The sequence below is a fragment of the Gavialis gangeticus genome, unplaced genomic scaffold (assembly GCF_001723915.1).
Source record: "Gavialis gangeticus isolate Ggan-Ray unplaced genomic scaffold, GavGan_comp1, whole genome shotgun sequence".
Classification (NCBI taxonomy): Eukaryota; Metazoa; Chordata; order Crocodylia; family Gavialidae; genus Gavialis; species Gavialis gangeticus.
The window spans coordinates 100512163-100526804 of NW_017729022.1; the positions used below are offsets into that span (position 1 = coordinate 100512163).

Sequence of the window (14642 nt, forward strand, 5' to 3'; positions counted from 1 at the left end):
CACTGGCCCCCTACTTTCAGCATTACCCTGGCCCCTGTCGTTTACCTGTGTATATGTTCTGCTCGTCGGATAATTGATTTAAATCAGGTTTCCCACTATTTCTTCACATATTTCTTAAACAATGGTGCAAATCTGATCACTAAAACATGTTCATTTACAACTCGATACAGCATTTTACAACATCTGTCCTTAAACTTTTTTTTAATTTTCAAATTTTATGAACTCTAACAGACAAGTCGTCACAACATTGAACATATGCTGTCCTTAAAACTTCTACAACTAGATCTCATCTTCCCGACTCCCATTGTCATCTTTATTCACAGACCGAAGCAGAAATATGAGTTTTCTTGCTCTTTCAACTCCCAGTCGATTTCTTCGCTTTGAGTGAATAATACCAAACGATGAAAATATTCTCTCTGTGTCTGCACAAGAAGCTATTGCTGTGAAAAGTTGGCTTAGCAACTGAAGGAATTCTGGTTCAAGGTGCCTGGCTAATGATTTTCACCAATTCAGAGGAGTGACTTTGTTCAAAACATCATCAGTAAACATGTACTGTTTAAATGGTTCCCCTCCAGCCCTGAAATCTATTATGACTGGCATAACTGATTTTGAGATGCTCATGCCATGGCAGCAGCATCTTTTTCAGAAGTTAGGCATCTACCTTTATATTTGGGGTTGAGAATATTCACAAGAAAATGAGGTGAAGTTAGTGCTTGATCTATTCACTTCTTTATTGCCTGCAGCTGATTGTAAGACCAGGATGCAGGGTGGGTTTGAGACACCAGACTGTTTGGAGCTGGGTCTGACAATCAGCTAAGAGGCCTGGAACTGCCTAGCTGCATGTCCAGTTTTTAAAAGTTAGGTATTTCTTTCTTCAATATCTCTTGAAGTGCCTTCCAAATTTTGACAGCATCAGCAATGCAGCAACAATCTCTCTCAAGTTTGTTTAAGGCTATGGATATAGGCTTCAGTGTATTGAGCATATCCTCTACATTCCTCCTTTAATCCAATGTTAGATATTTTGGATGAGATGCTTCCACCTATTTTATCATAGTTTTCTTCGCAAATTTTTATGAGAATAGGCCAGTTCTTAATAAATTGTTCAAAACAATCAACCACAGAATTCCATAGAATATCTTGAGGCAGAATTAGTTTGGATCCTCCTGCTCTCTTCAGTGAAGCTGAAGCAAAATGGTTGTTATGGAAGTATTTTGCAACATCAACAACATTTTCTTTTATTCCTGGAGAAGTACTTAAGTCTTTGGCTAAAAGATGCATTAAATAGGCACTGCAGCCATATGTTAAGGAGCATCCTTCCGTTTCTTCTTCTAAGTATCTTCTCATCTTTGCCACATTTGCAGCATTGTCTGTGACAAAACTCTGCACATGACAGATGAATTTTTGTTCACAGTTTATTACAGCTTTCACTGCCACTTTTTAAAAATATTCTGTCGTGTGGGCAATTCCTGATGTATCTATTGTTTCTGAAAGATACGCAACCCCATCTTCTGTTGTCACGCAGGCATATATTACTGGATCATTGTGTACATTGCTCCACCCATCAAGGCTTAAACTGGCAAATTTCCCCTCAGTATTTCTTGCACACAGTTCAAGTTCCTTCTCATATGCTGTATCTAGCAACCTTCCACCAATGTCTGCTGTACCAGGTGGAGTGTAGCCTGGTTGTAGGGACTTAACCATGTTAATGAAGTGTTTATTGTTAACAATGTGGAAAGGAGAATTTGTGGCATAAATGAAACGAGCAATCTTTCATCTATGGTGTCGTCTTGGTATTTGCTGGTCCTTACTACAAGTCCACCCATGGTGGTGGTTTGACTGGATAATTGAAATCTTTTGCCTTCTACTTGATAAATGCCTGAAATACATTTAGTTTAGTTGCAGCATTGCTGCTAAAATTACCAACGGATGACTGAAGCTGTTGCAGATAGACAGTCAAAGTCTCTGCTTAAATGGGATCCTGAAACAAAAATGATTTTTGAGTAGTTATTCTTTTCAATTCTTCTCACTCTGTTATTTAGTTAATCATTTACATTTTTTTCAGCAAGGATGCAGATCTGATTCCAAATTACTAAAAAAGCTAAGACTGACAGCACTTAGAGTGCACTTAATTTTGGAGTAAGCCCCATTGAACTCACTGGCACTTCTGTTTTTTGAGACAACAAGTATAGGACTGGGGTTCCCTTGGGAAAGCTGAGTTATGCTGAAATAAAACAGGGAATAGACTTATGGCATCACCATTAGGGTCTGGGGGCATGATGTTCTAAAATAAGGGTCCTGTATTATGTAATATAAAATAAGAAACCGACACCCAGTGGCAACTGGCAAACTCTAGATTCCTCTTACTGCAGCTTTCTGTATGTGTAAACTTGGGTGATAGATTCTAAACCTAGTTAACTAATTAAACAAGCCATAACGATTAGCTAAGCTAACTTTTTTTTCTAGCAACATCCAACACAGCAAACAGCTTGGGAATTTGTGTTAAATCACACTTACATTAAAAGGCACAGAGAGAGCCTTGAAAAATGATGCATTACAAAGTGAATTATTTAATTTATTAACCAGTTGATCCACATTGTTTTTCAGACACATCCACTTCATTTTCTCCCAATAAGCAGTTTTCATTATGATGTTTCATTCTTGCAGCTAGGCCCTGCATTTCCTTCTTGCACTGCTTACACTTGACACATTTTCCTTTTTTACCCAGGGAAGGAATTTCTTCAAAATATTCCCAGATAGGGTCTCTCTTATGCCCAGAAGCCATGACAGTTTTTCTGTGGCAGAATTGTGGGGGAACATAGGAAGCTATGTGCGTTTAGTGAATAATGTCTTCCCTTTTTCTTTCCAGTCCACTCCTTTCTACTCTGCCTCCATCCTTTCCTATATTGTCTCTCTATTTTTAAGACATTGCCTTAACTAACTCCTCTGCCTTACTTGGCCCAGCTCCACTACCACATAAGCACAGAACAACAGCAATCCTTCCCAGTGTGTCTTTGCACATGTGACTTTAGTCTGCTGAGAAACAAACTGAAAGCCCAGAAATTTCAAGAAGCAAGGGCTGGTAGTTAAGCTGGACAGACAGACTAGAGCTTTTTTCCGGAGATGACAAACTGAAATGAATGCCCATGTTTGATTGGTAGGTAACTCAATGTGTGCGAGTGTGACAGAGCCATTAATTCATTTTTATGAGACTAAGTATAGTTTTAGCATGTTGGTGATAAGATTTAATTGTAATTCGTATTTTGAAACAAGATTAATTTAGTATTTTATTGAAGATTAAAAAAAAATGGGATTTTTTATATTAAAAAAAAAAATCATTGATTTCTATCCACCCTGACCCCGGCCAGTCCAGGATCTCAGATCTGCCCTAGGATCCAGGGTCTCAAACTTGCTGGGGGCAGCCCTGGGTCCAAGGCAGAGGTGCCCCCTGCCCAATCTGTAGGATCCGGCTGGGGGCAGCTTCATCTGGCGCGGAAGGAGGCATGATGTTTGGGATGGGGCATAAAATTCCTTTGATCCCAATTAAGCTGTTGTTTTAATGTTTCTCAGAGGCCAAGATTCACCATTTTTGCCAGCATGTCCAATAGGCTGTGATGAAGAGCTGGCTTGTTATTATTAGGAATCTTTGTAAATAGTAATATCTTGGCCAAAATTACTTTAACTACATATCTGAATACTTGTAGTCTCACTCTGCATTTTTGAGCAGATAAGACATTCTCAACTTCTTGCCCTGAACTCTTGCAACTATTTTTATATGTTATTAGACAGCTGCTAAATTCCTCCCTACACCTTGTGGTAGGAGTGAGTGGTAGGAAAATGCCTGCTTCCTTTTGTGTAATTTGTAAATACTTCTGTGTTCCATTTGGGTGTCAGGCACTGTCATAAGTAGAAGGCATTGTGATATTAATCCCTGCCAGCCCAAGTTCCAAGGGGAACTTAGAATCATAGGGTGGAAAGGGACCATGAGAGTCATCTGGTCCAGTCCCTGCATGAATGTCTGTCCAGTGCTTATCCAGCCTCCTGTTGAAAGCCTCCAGTGAAGGAGATCCAAAACTTCACTGAGCAATGTAGTCCACTCCCTCACTATTCTAACAGCAAGGAACATTTTCCTGGTATCTAAGACCACTTTGCTTCAGTTTGAAGCTGTTGCTTTGTGCCTTGTTCTCTGGCAAGAGAGAGAGAACATTTGTTTTCCCTCTCCCTTATGGCACCCTGTCAGATATTTGAAAGCTGCAGTCATATCCTCCCCCACAATAGTCTCTTTTCTCTAAGCTAAACATATACCTAGTTCTCTAAAGTGCCTTCAGACCCCTTTATCATTCTTGTTGCCCGCCTCTTGTAAGTAACTTCACAGGTAGATTGGCTTCTTAAAATCTGAATGTAGAATGCAGAAATTGGCAGGTTGCGTGAGGAAAATACCTCACTTTTGTTGAATACCAGTCAGTTTTCCATTAATAATCTCATTAAACAAGTTTTCCAATATTCAAACCAAAATAAAAATTACATGCTAGGTTATTGGGTCAGTTATAAGAGGTTCTTTTAAGTTTTATATCACTATTCTTCCTATCAGAGGACTATTTTTAAAAGAGGTTAGTAAATAAATCTTTCATGATAAAGGAACGCATGTTTCTAATGTGATGATAAGTTACTCTCCTCTTCTCTTGATTGCTGATCTGTCTCCCTTTGGATAGAACACTGAAAAGAAAGGAATTTTCTAAACCAAATAAATAGTGAACACTTTTTCCTTCCTGTTTTTCTCCAAATCAGAGAAGCCTGGCATGATGACCAGTGTCTTCCAAAACTAGTCAAAGGTGATTGATTTAATTTTGATTCTCTATGGTTTAATAGGTCTTGGAGCCCCGTTTCAATGTCGAAACAATGGCTCAGTTGTTAAACATCCCACCAAACAAGACGTTGCTGAGACGTCATTTGGCAACCCACTTCAATCTGCTTATTGGCCAGGAGGCCCAGCTGCAAAAGCGTGAAACCATGGAATCTCCAGACTATGTCCTTTTAACTGCTACTGCTAAAGTGAAGGTAGGCCAGTGGTTGTACATTCCTGTGTATACGTGTTGGATTGAGTAATGTTTGACTGCTGTTCAGTAAGGCTTTTGGGGGGGGAAAGAGAGCAAAGAGATGCATGGAAAGAGGCTGAGAGCATGGCAAACAAACAAGCTACTTGAGCAGTCAAGGTTTTAATACGTTTCAGCTGCTCTGCAGTAGCTGCCTGTGTGCCTACCCTTATCCAATGAGCAAAAACTAGCCTGTTGTAGCTTACCTCTCTCTTCACTGAGGTAAGAATATGTGTGTGCAGCTGGCACACTGCAAAACCCTGCTCCCTTTCTACTTCATAGTAACTTGTTTGTGTGTCCTTACCCCTCATTGACGAGCAAGAGATTCAAGCCCTCGTTCAGATCCAAGAGTAGCGAGGACCCTAGACCTCGGGAAATTTGAGTTCAAATCTTGGCTCTACCACAGACTATCTATGAGATCTTGGTTAAATCATTTAATATCACAGCCCTGATATCATTTTCTTGTCTAGGTATGTGTATGTGGTTAATATTTCTCCCACCTTTTGTCCTGTACATTTATATTACAATACAATTGAGAGAGAAGCTATGTATGTTCAGTGTTTAACACAGGGTGTATCTACAAAGCGTCACCATCTACATGTGCAGTAAAGAAGTATTAGGGTGCAGTAAACAAATTAACTCCTCTGACAGTACTATCTTACAGTGACGGTACAGTCTTGTGGTGCATTGACTTGCTGCACTAAAACACATATGTAGATTCTGTGGGTGTGCATTGTACCTAGTCAGCCCAGCCAGCTGGGGGCCTGCTCTGCACTGGTTCAAATTGCTGCTCTCCCATGTGCACGTGTACATGCTGCATCCGGGAGCAGTTTCCTCTGGCTCAAACTGCTCCAGAGTTTATTGCGTCGCATTAATTGCATGTGTAGATGCACCCACAGTGAGGCTATTGCTATACAAGTAAACCAGCAATGGGAAGGTCATTGATTTTTGTCAGGCTGTGGTTGTAGTTAGCTGAGAAATATTCCATGGACACTTGTTTTTGGGAGAACTGTGTGATTTCATTCTTCCAAATTTGCTTTCAGTTAAACATCCGATGCAAGAAATAAAGGTGACATTGAGACTTGATTCTGTAAATTATGGAATTCCTGACTACTTACAAATTTTCACTTTAATTTTTAAGCCAAAGAAACTTGCCTTCAGCAATTTTGGAAGTCTGAGAAAAAAGAAGCAAGATGACGTGGAAGAGTATGTGTGTCCGATGGAGTTGGGACAGGCATCAGGAAGTGGAGCCAAGAAGGGGTTTAAGCCTGGTTTGGATATCCGAGTGTATGATGACGATGATTTGGATCGGCTAGAGCAGGTGAACCAGCATTTGCTATTCAGATCTTGTGGCAGAACAGTTGGGTTTGAATGGCTTCCTCTGCCTCCCTCGGGGCTCTCTAAATAGATGGTGTAACGCTGTCACTATCAGCCATGGAACATCCCAGAATTGCCAGAAATGTTTCCTGGCACAAGTCAATAGAAATTGCATATGCATTGATTTGGGACCTTTAACTTTGTATGATTAGCTTTTCCTACAGTACCAGAATTCATGCCCTCATTTCATCCCAGGCACAGCATAATATAGCACCTATATTGCTTAATGCCTTTACTTAATCACCACCATGTGTTAGTGTACATTAATTTTTCTTATCATCTGTTCCCTATAGATGGAAGATTCAGAAGGGACTGTGAGGCAGATAGGAGCGTTCTCCGAAGGCATCAACAACTTGACTGTAAGCCCTTAAAATGTTGCCAAAAGAGCTTAAATGTCTGTGTTTTGAATATGCCCTCACCAAGAGTGTCAAACTCCTCTGGCCCCATGTGCCAGATGAATGGCCTGAGGCTGGTCTGCATGCCAAATCTGCAGCCTGTTCTGGGACCCATGCTCCATGCAGTGGCCATTCCAGCCAGTTAGGGAGGTGCACTACACATGGCATTCACCCCTGCTGGTCTGGCAGTGCTGCACGCAGTGCCTATTCTGGCTCGTCCAGGACAGTGTGGATCCTGGATGGGCTGGAGCAGGCACTGCATGCGGCGTGCATCCCGGGCCCTGTGTGCAGGGCTAGTCAGGCGCAAACTGCATTGGTCAACTATGAGACCCCCTGGGTGCTGGATAAGGGAGCTCAACAGGCTAGATCCAGTGTGCAGCTGTATCTTTGACACCTTTGCCTTAGGCAGTCCCTTGTAAGAAATGGTCCCAAATGTCCTCATCCATACTGAGTGTAACAGCCCTGGGGCTGTTGTAGTTACACGAGGGTCTAAAATGTCCTTGGAATGGGGAAACGCTCAGTTAACTCCCACTGTCCTCTCCAATGACTCTTCTTCATAGTGATCACATTTAAGTTTCCTGAAATTATGCAGTTTTGAATTCTTAATTTTGAATATTTATGTTCATTTTTCCCTTTGATCCTTTTTTTAGCACATGCTGAAGGAGGATGAAATGTTTAAAGACTTTGCCACCCTCTCTCCTAGTGCCAGTATAACGGATGAAGATTCAAATGTGTGACGATAACTACCAGACACTGATAAAGAGTTCTGTGATGGGCAGCAGAACATGTACATTACATTGCTCTTGCTTCTGTTTGTTAGAAGTGATATTTTTTGGGTGGTTAGGGAGAAAAGGTGCCTATTCTAAAGTTGCCATAAGAAAACCACAGACCCTGGTGAATGGCAGTATCATTGTTTTACTATATCTAATGTACAAACCTGTGACATATTTCAAAGTACTGCATTTAAAAATAGTATGTTACCATAATGCTCCTTTATTCTTATTTGTGTACTGTTTCAGAATATCACAGGATATTAAGTAGAGTAGAGAGAGAATCCATTTTGTAGGTATTCTGCCTCAGCCTTTACTGCAACTTTCAGCTGAAAAAAATGGTATCACTGGTGTCCTATTTAAATGGATTTGCCCAAAGGAAATGCCATTTTTTTTCCTCTGTAGTATCTACCGTAGGCCTTGAGGCATGATTCCCTGCACAATTTCCCAGGTAACTTTTGACTGTTGCTGACTTACTTTTATATCTATCTATCTATCTATCTATAGATATATATATCAGAATTTTTATTTTGTGACGTAAGGTGGTGAAAATTCAGTGTTGTGGGGGTTTTTTTTGTGAAGAGATGATCCAAGTTTGAAACCCAGCTGGTTACTGGAAAAATCAGACTGACCTTTAAACTGTTTGTTTTCTTTCCTTTTTCCCCTTTGTTTCTTTTTGCTAACCATTTTTAGCTTATGTTTCTACATTTGGGATGAAGCTGTTATGAAACATATTTCTCCTTGCATCACTTTTCTAATCTGCAGTATCTTATTTTTTCCCTAGCAGCAGCAGCAGCAATAAGATTTTAATTGTTTTAGGATATTAAAAATATTCTTGAAAGTTCTCAGTTTGAAATTGAGCACTGTCATACACATATGGGAAGGGATGCTTCCATGCTGTGAACATAACAAAACACTTATATAAAGAAATGTATCATATAAAGAAATATATTGTTGCACAGTATTAAGCCTAAGGTGGGCTTTTTCCTCAAAAAAGTGAGAACACACACATTGCCTAATATTTATGCCTATTAAAAGCACAACTCCTTTCCACTTTGGCTAGTTAGAAATTTAGAAATGTATTTCAGTGAAAATCTTTTGTCAGACTTTATACAGACCACAATGTCTTAGCCACAAAAACAAAGGTAACACTGTTAAAAATGATTGTTATGGTATATGAATGTTGCAGGCATTTTAGCAAAATGGCATGAAGTTTCATTGTTTGTCAAGGGAAAACTTCAGCTAGAATTTTTACTTGCAATGTTGTTTTGCATTAACAAAGCGTTTCATCACTCATTTCATCATAGTTCTTGTTGCAAACATTGGAAAAGAAAAGGACCCTGTTTTAGGGATGCTTATACAATGTAGTAATTGTCAGATTTATGACTTGTGCTTGTGCCACAGAAGTTGGGAAAGCAATAAAGACTTTTACAGCAGTTTTAAATGGTTTCTACTTCTTACCAGTTGTTGGAATAGATTTGAGACTTTGACATTTATCAGTGTAACCAGATGTTAATATTTATTTACAACTATAATCAATTTGATAAAAACCAGTGTTGTATTGAACTCTGCCATTCCATTCTTAATGCAGGCCAGGCCAGGTAAATAATCCATAATGAATAACTTGTTCAGAAAAGAATGCTTTTCTGTGCCACCTGCTAGCTGTCCACAAAAAATCAGGACTTATTCCTTATTCAGAATTACTTATGCCTGCCTGAATAATATCTGCTTAATAGTTGCGGGTCTGTTGCTTGCTTACCACACATTTGTTGTGACTAATTGAAATTTGAGGTGTTCTGATGGGATAGATAAATGCTAAGCTTCTCTTCCTTGGTTGGCTAAGAATAATGCTTAGAACCAAGTTTCCAGTGTGAACTCTTGTAATTTGCTTTCTGTGAATATTGTGCAGTGTAATATGTACTGAATGGTGACCTACCTGGCCCTGGCCCACTCATAGCCTGGACTGTGTTACACAATACATTATAAAAACCCAGTAAAACTCGATTCCTGGCCCTTGAACCAATATTTACTTAAAAGTCAGTTGTGACAAACACCTCCCAATGAAAACAGTTGCTATGAAATGATCAACAGAAAGGCCTCCCAAAAGGCATGCAAGCTTTGCATATTTAGATATTCACAGATTTATTTTTTGAACTCAACCCTATGAATACACACATCAACTATTTTAGGCATGTTTCTTTTTAATGTAAATAAAATTCTGCTCCAAAAGCATCCTTATTCCATCAGTATGCTGGCTTTCTAGGTAATATGGAAGCTGTTACAACCATGCTTTCTAAGTTGCCTCTGGACCTTTAGGGCCCTGCTCTAATACATGACATTTTACATAAAGCACCATGAGTTAGAATGCCCCTGCCCCAAAAGAGGTTCATCTGTTGGGAGGGGGAGGCCCTCTGGAGCCTGCCTGCACCTACCCTGCCAGCAGGTGAGGGCACTCCAGCAGCCCTCAAGGAGGCTGCCAAACTGCCCCTCCCCCCCAGTTCTGGGGCTGTTGGTGGGGGAGGGAAAGGGAGCAGCTTTGTCTGGCTAGAGCTGGAGGGGAGGTGGCAGGTGGAACGGACCCTCCTTGTCTCAGGCTCCCTGCCCCAGCTACTCCAGCTGAGGTATTGAAGGGAGTTGGGCCATGCCGGGGGGGGGGGGGGTCTCCCTTCCCACAACACCTACCTGGGCCTCTTGACATTGGCAGCATGGAGCTGCCAGCTACTTTGCATATAGTAAAGTATATGCAAAGTATACCCCCCAGCCCCCAAAGCAAAGGGGGCTTTATTCCACCCTGCCGTCCCCACTCCAGCTCTGGCCAGGCAGAGCAGCTGGCAGCTCTGTGCTCCTCCTTTCGCTATTGACAACTCTGCAAAGCGGGAAAAATTAACCCTGGAGGGAACACAAGTTCCCCAAGGTGCTCTGCTTTAGAGCGCCTTCATCTGTTTTGACCAAGGTTAATTTTTCACATGATCGGCTGTTTTAAGTGCTCTGCAGACATGTTATGTCATGGCCGTAGAGTGCTTTCAGGGGCCCAATCAGGCAAAAAATGTAACTTTGTAAGCACCCCTAATGTCTGACCATTGGTTAGTTAATACAGGGGGTATTATAAAAGCTGAGTAATAAAGTCAGGCTTTTAAACACAAACACAGTCAGTATCTTTGGTGTATCTTCACGTATGTGCATGAAGAGGGGAACATAAACTAATGTGTATTGATTGCTATGTAAAAAGCAAATAAAATCTGTTGTAAAATGCCATGTTTTTGGGCTTTTGTATTTTAAAGACTGGCTTAAATGGTTTTCTTAGTAATATCTGCAGACTGTACATGGCTCTTGTAGGTACCAGTCAAAGAACTGGCTCACAGGGAGTGAGTGGCAGGGCAGTCCTGCTAAAGATCCCTGTCTGCCAGTCTTCAGAGCCTCCCTCTGGGGCTTGTGGATAATTGAGCCTGCAGTATCCATTTGTACTTTGGTTTTGCTGGGTGCCAGTTAGTAAAATTTAGGACATGGATTAATGCCTGCTAAGAAGGGAAACCCACAGGAAGAGGTACTGGATGGCTTTTGGACTTGGTTGTCCAGGATTGATTTTGGACCTGTATTCTAGCAGCTCTGTAACCTCTTTGGACCATCCAGTCACTGGACTAGCTCCCTCTTAGTTGCCTTCAAATAGAAAAAGATAAGGTACATTAAACAAATAGTACTGGTGTGATGTGTGGCATGCGAAAATTGATGCTTTGTGTGAAAGCCACCTAACCTGTTCAGCTGGTTTCTGGTAAATGAGAGAGCCAGTGAGCATGCGCAGAACTTTGTCTGCTCTGCATAACTGAGACCTATTTACATGACATAACTGCCATTGGCGTGCCTTTTATCTGAGAGGTAGTGAGTTCACCTTGTATGTATTTAACAGGCGTAACTTAACCCAGGGACCATACTGCTTTCACTGAGAAAAGCTGCACCCTGGACATTCTGCATGTGGGGAGTATTTTTGCTGCAGAGAAAATGGGACAGAAGGTATCGCAGGATAACAACCAGAACAAGGCTGACATTCTAGTTTTATGTGACTTATTCAGCCAAGTGGTTGTCCATGCATCTCAAAAGCTGAAAGATTATCTTGGGTTGAAGATCCTCACAGCAAACTCCACGTAGCTACAAATACATTCAGTGAGATCTTTTTGATCAACTTCATCACCTTCTGTGTTGAAAAAGGAGTGCTTCATAACCAGCAAAATGACCAGGCAGCAGTTCTGGCTCTTTGGGGTTGACTGGATCTGGACTCTTAGGAGCTGACAAGCAAATCAAGCTTCAGATTGCTGTTCAGTCTTTGCAGATGGCAGAACTCCTTCACAATAAAGATGGCTCCAGTGAACCACGTGGCCTCTGTGAGGAAGCCATGTTAGCAGACAAGCTCTTCTCAAACCTGCTTTTGTTTTTAAAGCTGGAAAAATCCTGCTTGCTGGTGGGACAAGACTGTCTGGGCCTATTTATAGCATCTGGTGTACCTGGGAAGCCAAAAGATGTCAGAGGAGTTATGCTAGACAGTATCAACAGGGAGAAGCAGAACCAGCACCTCTCAGGCACAAAAGCTTTGAGGCAGTTTTGAGCACAGAGAGATTCCTTGCTACAAAAGAAATGCTAGAAAACTGCCTTGGTAAGAGAAATGGGCTGAGGCAGGTAGACAAGGTTTACGTTAACTTTGTTTAAATTGTAAATAGCTAATAGTAGAAAAGTTGGGACCCAGTTCTCAAAAAATATGCAGGACTACATGCACAGCTCAGTGCAGCTGTTTAGACTGAGCGTTTGATTTTATAAGAACTGAGTCTCTCCTGTCTTTAAATCTAAAAAGGTTAATAAAGAGGGACTGAATTTTAAGAACATTTTGTTCTCTGGGTAATAATCCTTTTTTAAAATATTCAACTGGACAAAAAGCTCATCACCCAAACCTTTGAGAAGATTTGTAAAGAGTTTGTCTTTGTTTAGAATGGGCATAAAGACTGCAGATGGTTTTTAACTTGAACACTTGATCTTATAAAGATGTGCTCTCATTCCAACTAATAATACAAGGCAACAATAGCAGGATTTTATAATTCTGGACTGTAAATTCCAGGTACTTGAAGGGATTGGTCCTAGCAAGGAAAAAGGCCAGACTGTAGCTAAGATCTTTCTCATTTATAATTCTTGAAGTTATTTTTTTTTTATACTTGTTAAAATTTAAGAGGAAGAAAGAAGCCCCAGCTGATACTGGATTCCTATTTTACAGTGTATAGCGAAAGTGCTTGTCCCTACCCAAAACCTAGGTGAGAGTTTTTCCATTGACTTCACTGGAGCCAAAATTGCACCTTAGGTCTTGTGGTTGAACTTAAATCCCTTACACTATATGCTTTCTCTCTGAGAGCAAGGGCTGCTTCCTGACGTTAAAAAAAAAAGCAGCAGCAAAACACGGCCCTTTACTGTAAGCTCAATGCGTTGTCAGAACAATTCAGAATGTTAAAAAATTTATAAAGAAAAAACTTGAGTACTGTATTTTTTTACTCAATAAAAGGATTCTATGGAATGTTACATGTCATAAGTAGATACAATTCTCCTAGGTTAGCTTAGGCCAACATACTGTTACATTATGGAGAACTGTGCAGTTTTATAGAAGACTTTAACATGTCACAGTGTAGGAGTCATTAGTAAATGTAGCAAAAAAGCACCTACTTTAATTTTTAGGCTTAACTCTTCCTAGTGGAATATGTGGCTGAATTGCACCTTTAAAAATAAGATCCACTGAAGCCATATGAGTAGAGTGCATCTGAAATATCCCACTCCTAGGGACACTAGATGGCTGAAGGCCAATCTCCCATTTCACAACCTTGAACCTTCTGGCATTAGGAAGAAAATGGAGAACTTGAAGACAGACTCCTCTCAGGTGAGGTAAAAGCAGAGTAGGGAGAGATGCACTCAGTCTTCTGTTGTCCGAATATCAATACCTTAAGTGCTTTCCAGAATAAAAACTCTGGTAATTTTAGAGGGCAAGAAAAGGATTAGTCAGATAAATGGAATCTTTTCTTTTTTGCTTCTCACCAGGTAGAAGATTTTGCAAAGCCACCTGATGTTAGAAAGTAACATACACAAGATCTGTTGAATAACTCAACTGTAAAATATTTTATTTCTTGCACAAACATTTTGAAAAAAGCCCAGTAGCTGAATATGCAGGATAAGAAATACAAAACAGCTTACAATTGACCAGCTGAAGTTACTCATCAAAATTAAGTGTTGTTAATATACTTATGACAAGGTCTTTGGGTATGTTTTCCTGCCCACACAGAGCACTGTTTAAATTTTCACTGGTTACTTGTTACAAAGACAGATTTAAACTTGTAGAGGAAACTATACAGTTCTTTGAAAGAACAAGTTTCAGACTACAAGAAGCACATAAACAAGACAAGAAGTCCCAGACAGGCCTGGCTACTGAAATAAAGTTAATAGAACTATTTGTCATAGGTTTACCTTTTCCTCACTGAAGTCAAACCAGAAATTAGCCTTAAGTACAGAAAGCCAAGCTTGTATGTAGGCACAGAGGACATGGCAAATTATCTCAGATAGTGACTTGTATCTCTGTACAATGAAAATTAGAGATCACTCAACAACAGAAGCAGCTTTTAACCAGTACTTTACAGGCTAGTAAATGCTTCTGGCCTTCATTTTATTTACCAGAACACGATCTTATGACTTAAGTTTGGCCTGTGGATCACTTTCAGATGTGGGAGTATCTCTGCCTCTTGAAGGTAGAAAATTCTGGTTATGAGATGCATTAATATTAGGTAGAAGCTGCTTAAATCACAGCTACATCAAACTACTGTCTTTAAGAAGCACTTTTGGATTCAAAGAGACATTTTAAAGTTGCTGCTGGTTTGACTCAAGTTTGAGCTGACAACTCAGCTTTTCCAGGCAGACTTCTACTTGAGTTTTGCTTGAGCAAGGCATGCAGGGTGGAGGCCCTGATTTTTTTTTTTTTTTTTTTTTTTTTTTTA

At 40.3% G+C, this 14642-nt stretch overlaps 2 protein-coding genes across 9 annotated transcripts in view; both read left to right on the forward strand.

Annotated features, from left to right (window-relative positions):
• The window catches only part of PPFIBP1 (PPFIA binding protein 1), a 212580-nt gene extending 203395 nt beyond the window's left edge, over positions 1-9185 (forward strand). For all 8 annotated transcript variants that reach the window (XM_019515713.1, XM_019515715.1, XM_019515714.1 and 5 more), the window contains 4 exons: positions 4867-5055; positions 6232-6411; positions 6761-6826; positions 7513-9185. In XM_019515713.1, coding sequence (XP_019371258.1) covers positions 4867-5055; positions 6232-6411; positions 6761-6826; positions 7513-7599 — 522 coding nt within the window. In that variant the 3' untranslated portion in view covers positions 7600-9185. The remainder of the gene's footprint in view (positions 1-4866; positions 5056-6231; positions 6412-6760; positions 6827-7512) is intronic.
• Positions 9186-10803: 1618 nt separating this feature from the next.
• Positions 10804-14234, forward strand: REP15 (RAB15 effector protein). Its single transcript, XM_019515722.1, is given in 5 exon segments — positions 10804-11743; positions 11746-11839; positions 11841-11906; positions 11908-12224; positions 12227-14234. Coding segments are annotated over 5 exon segments (696 nt in total). The 5' UTR covers positions 10804-11628; the 3' UTR covers positions 12331-14234.
• The last annotated feature ends 408 nt before the right edge of the window (positions 14235-14642 follow it).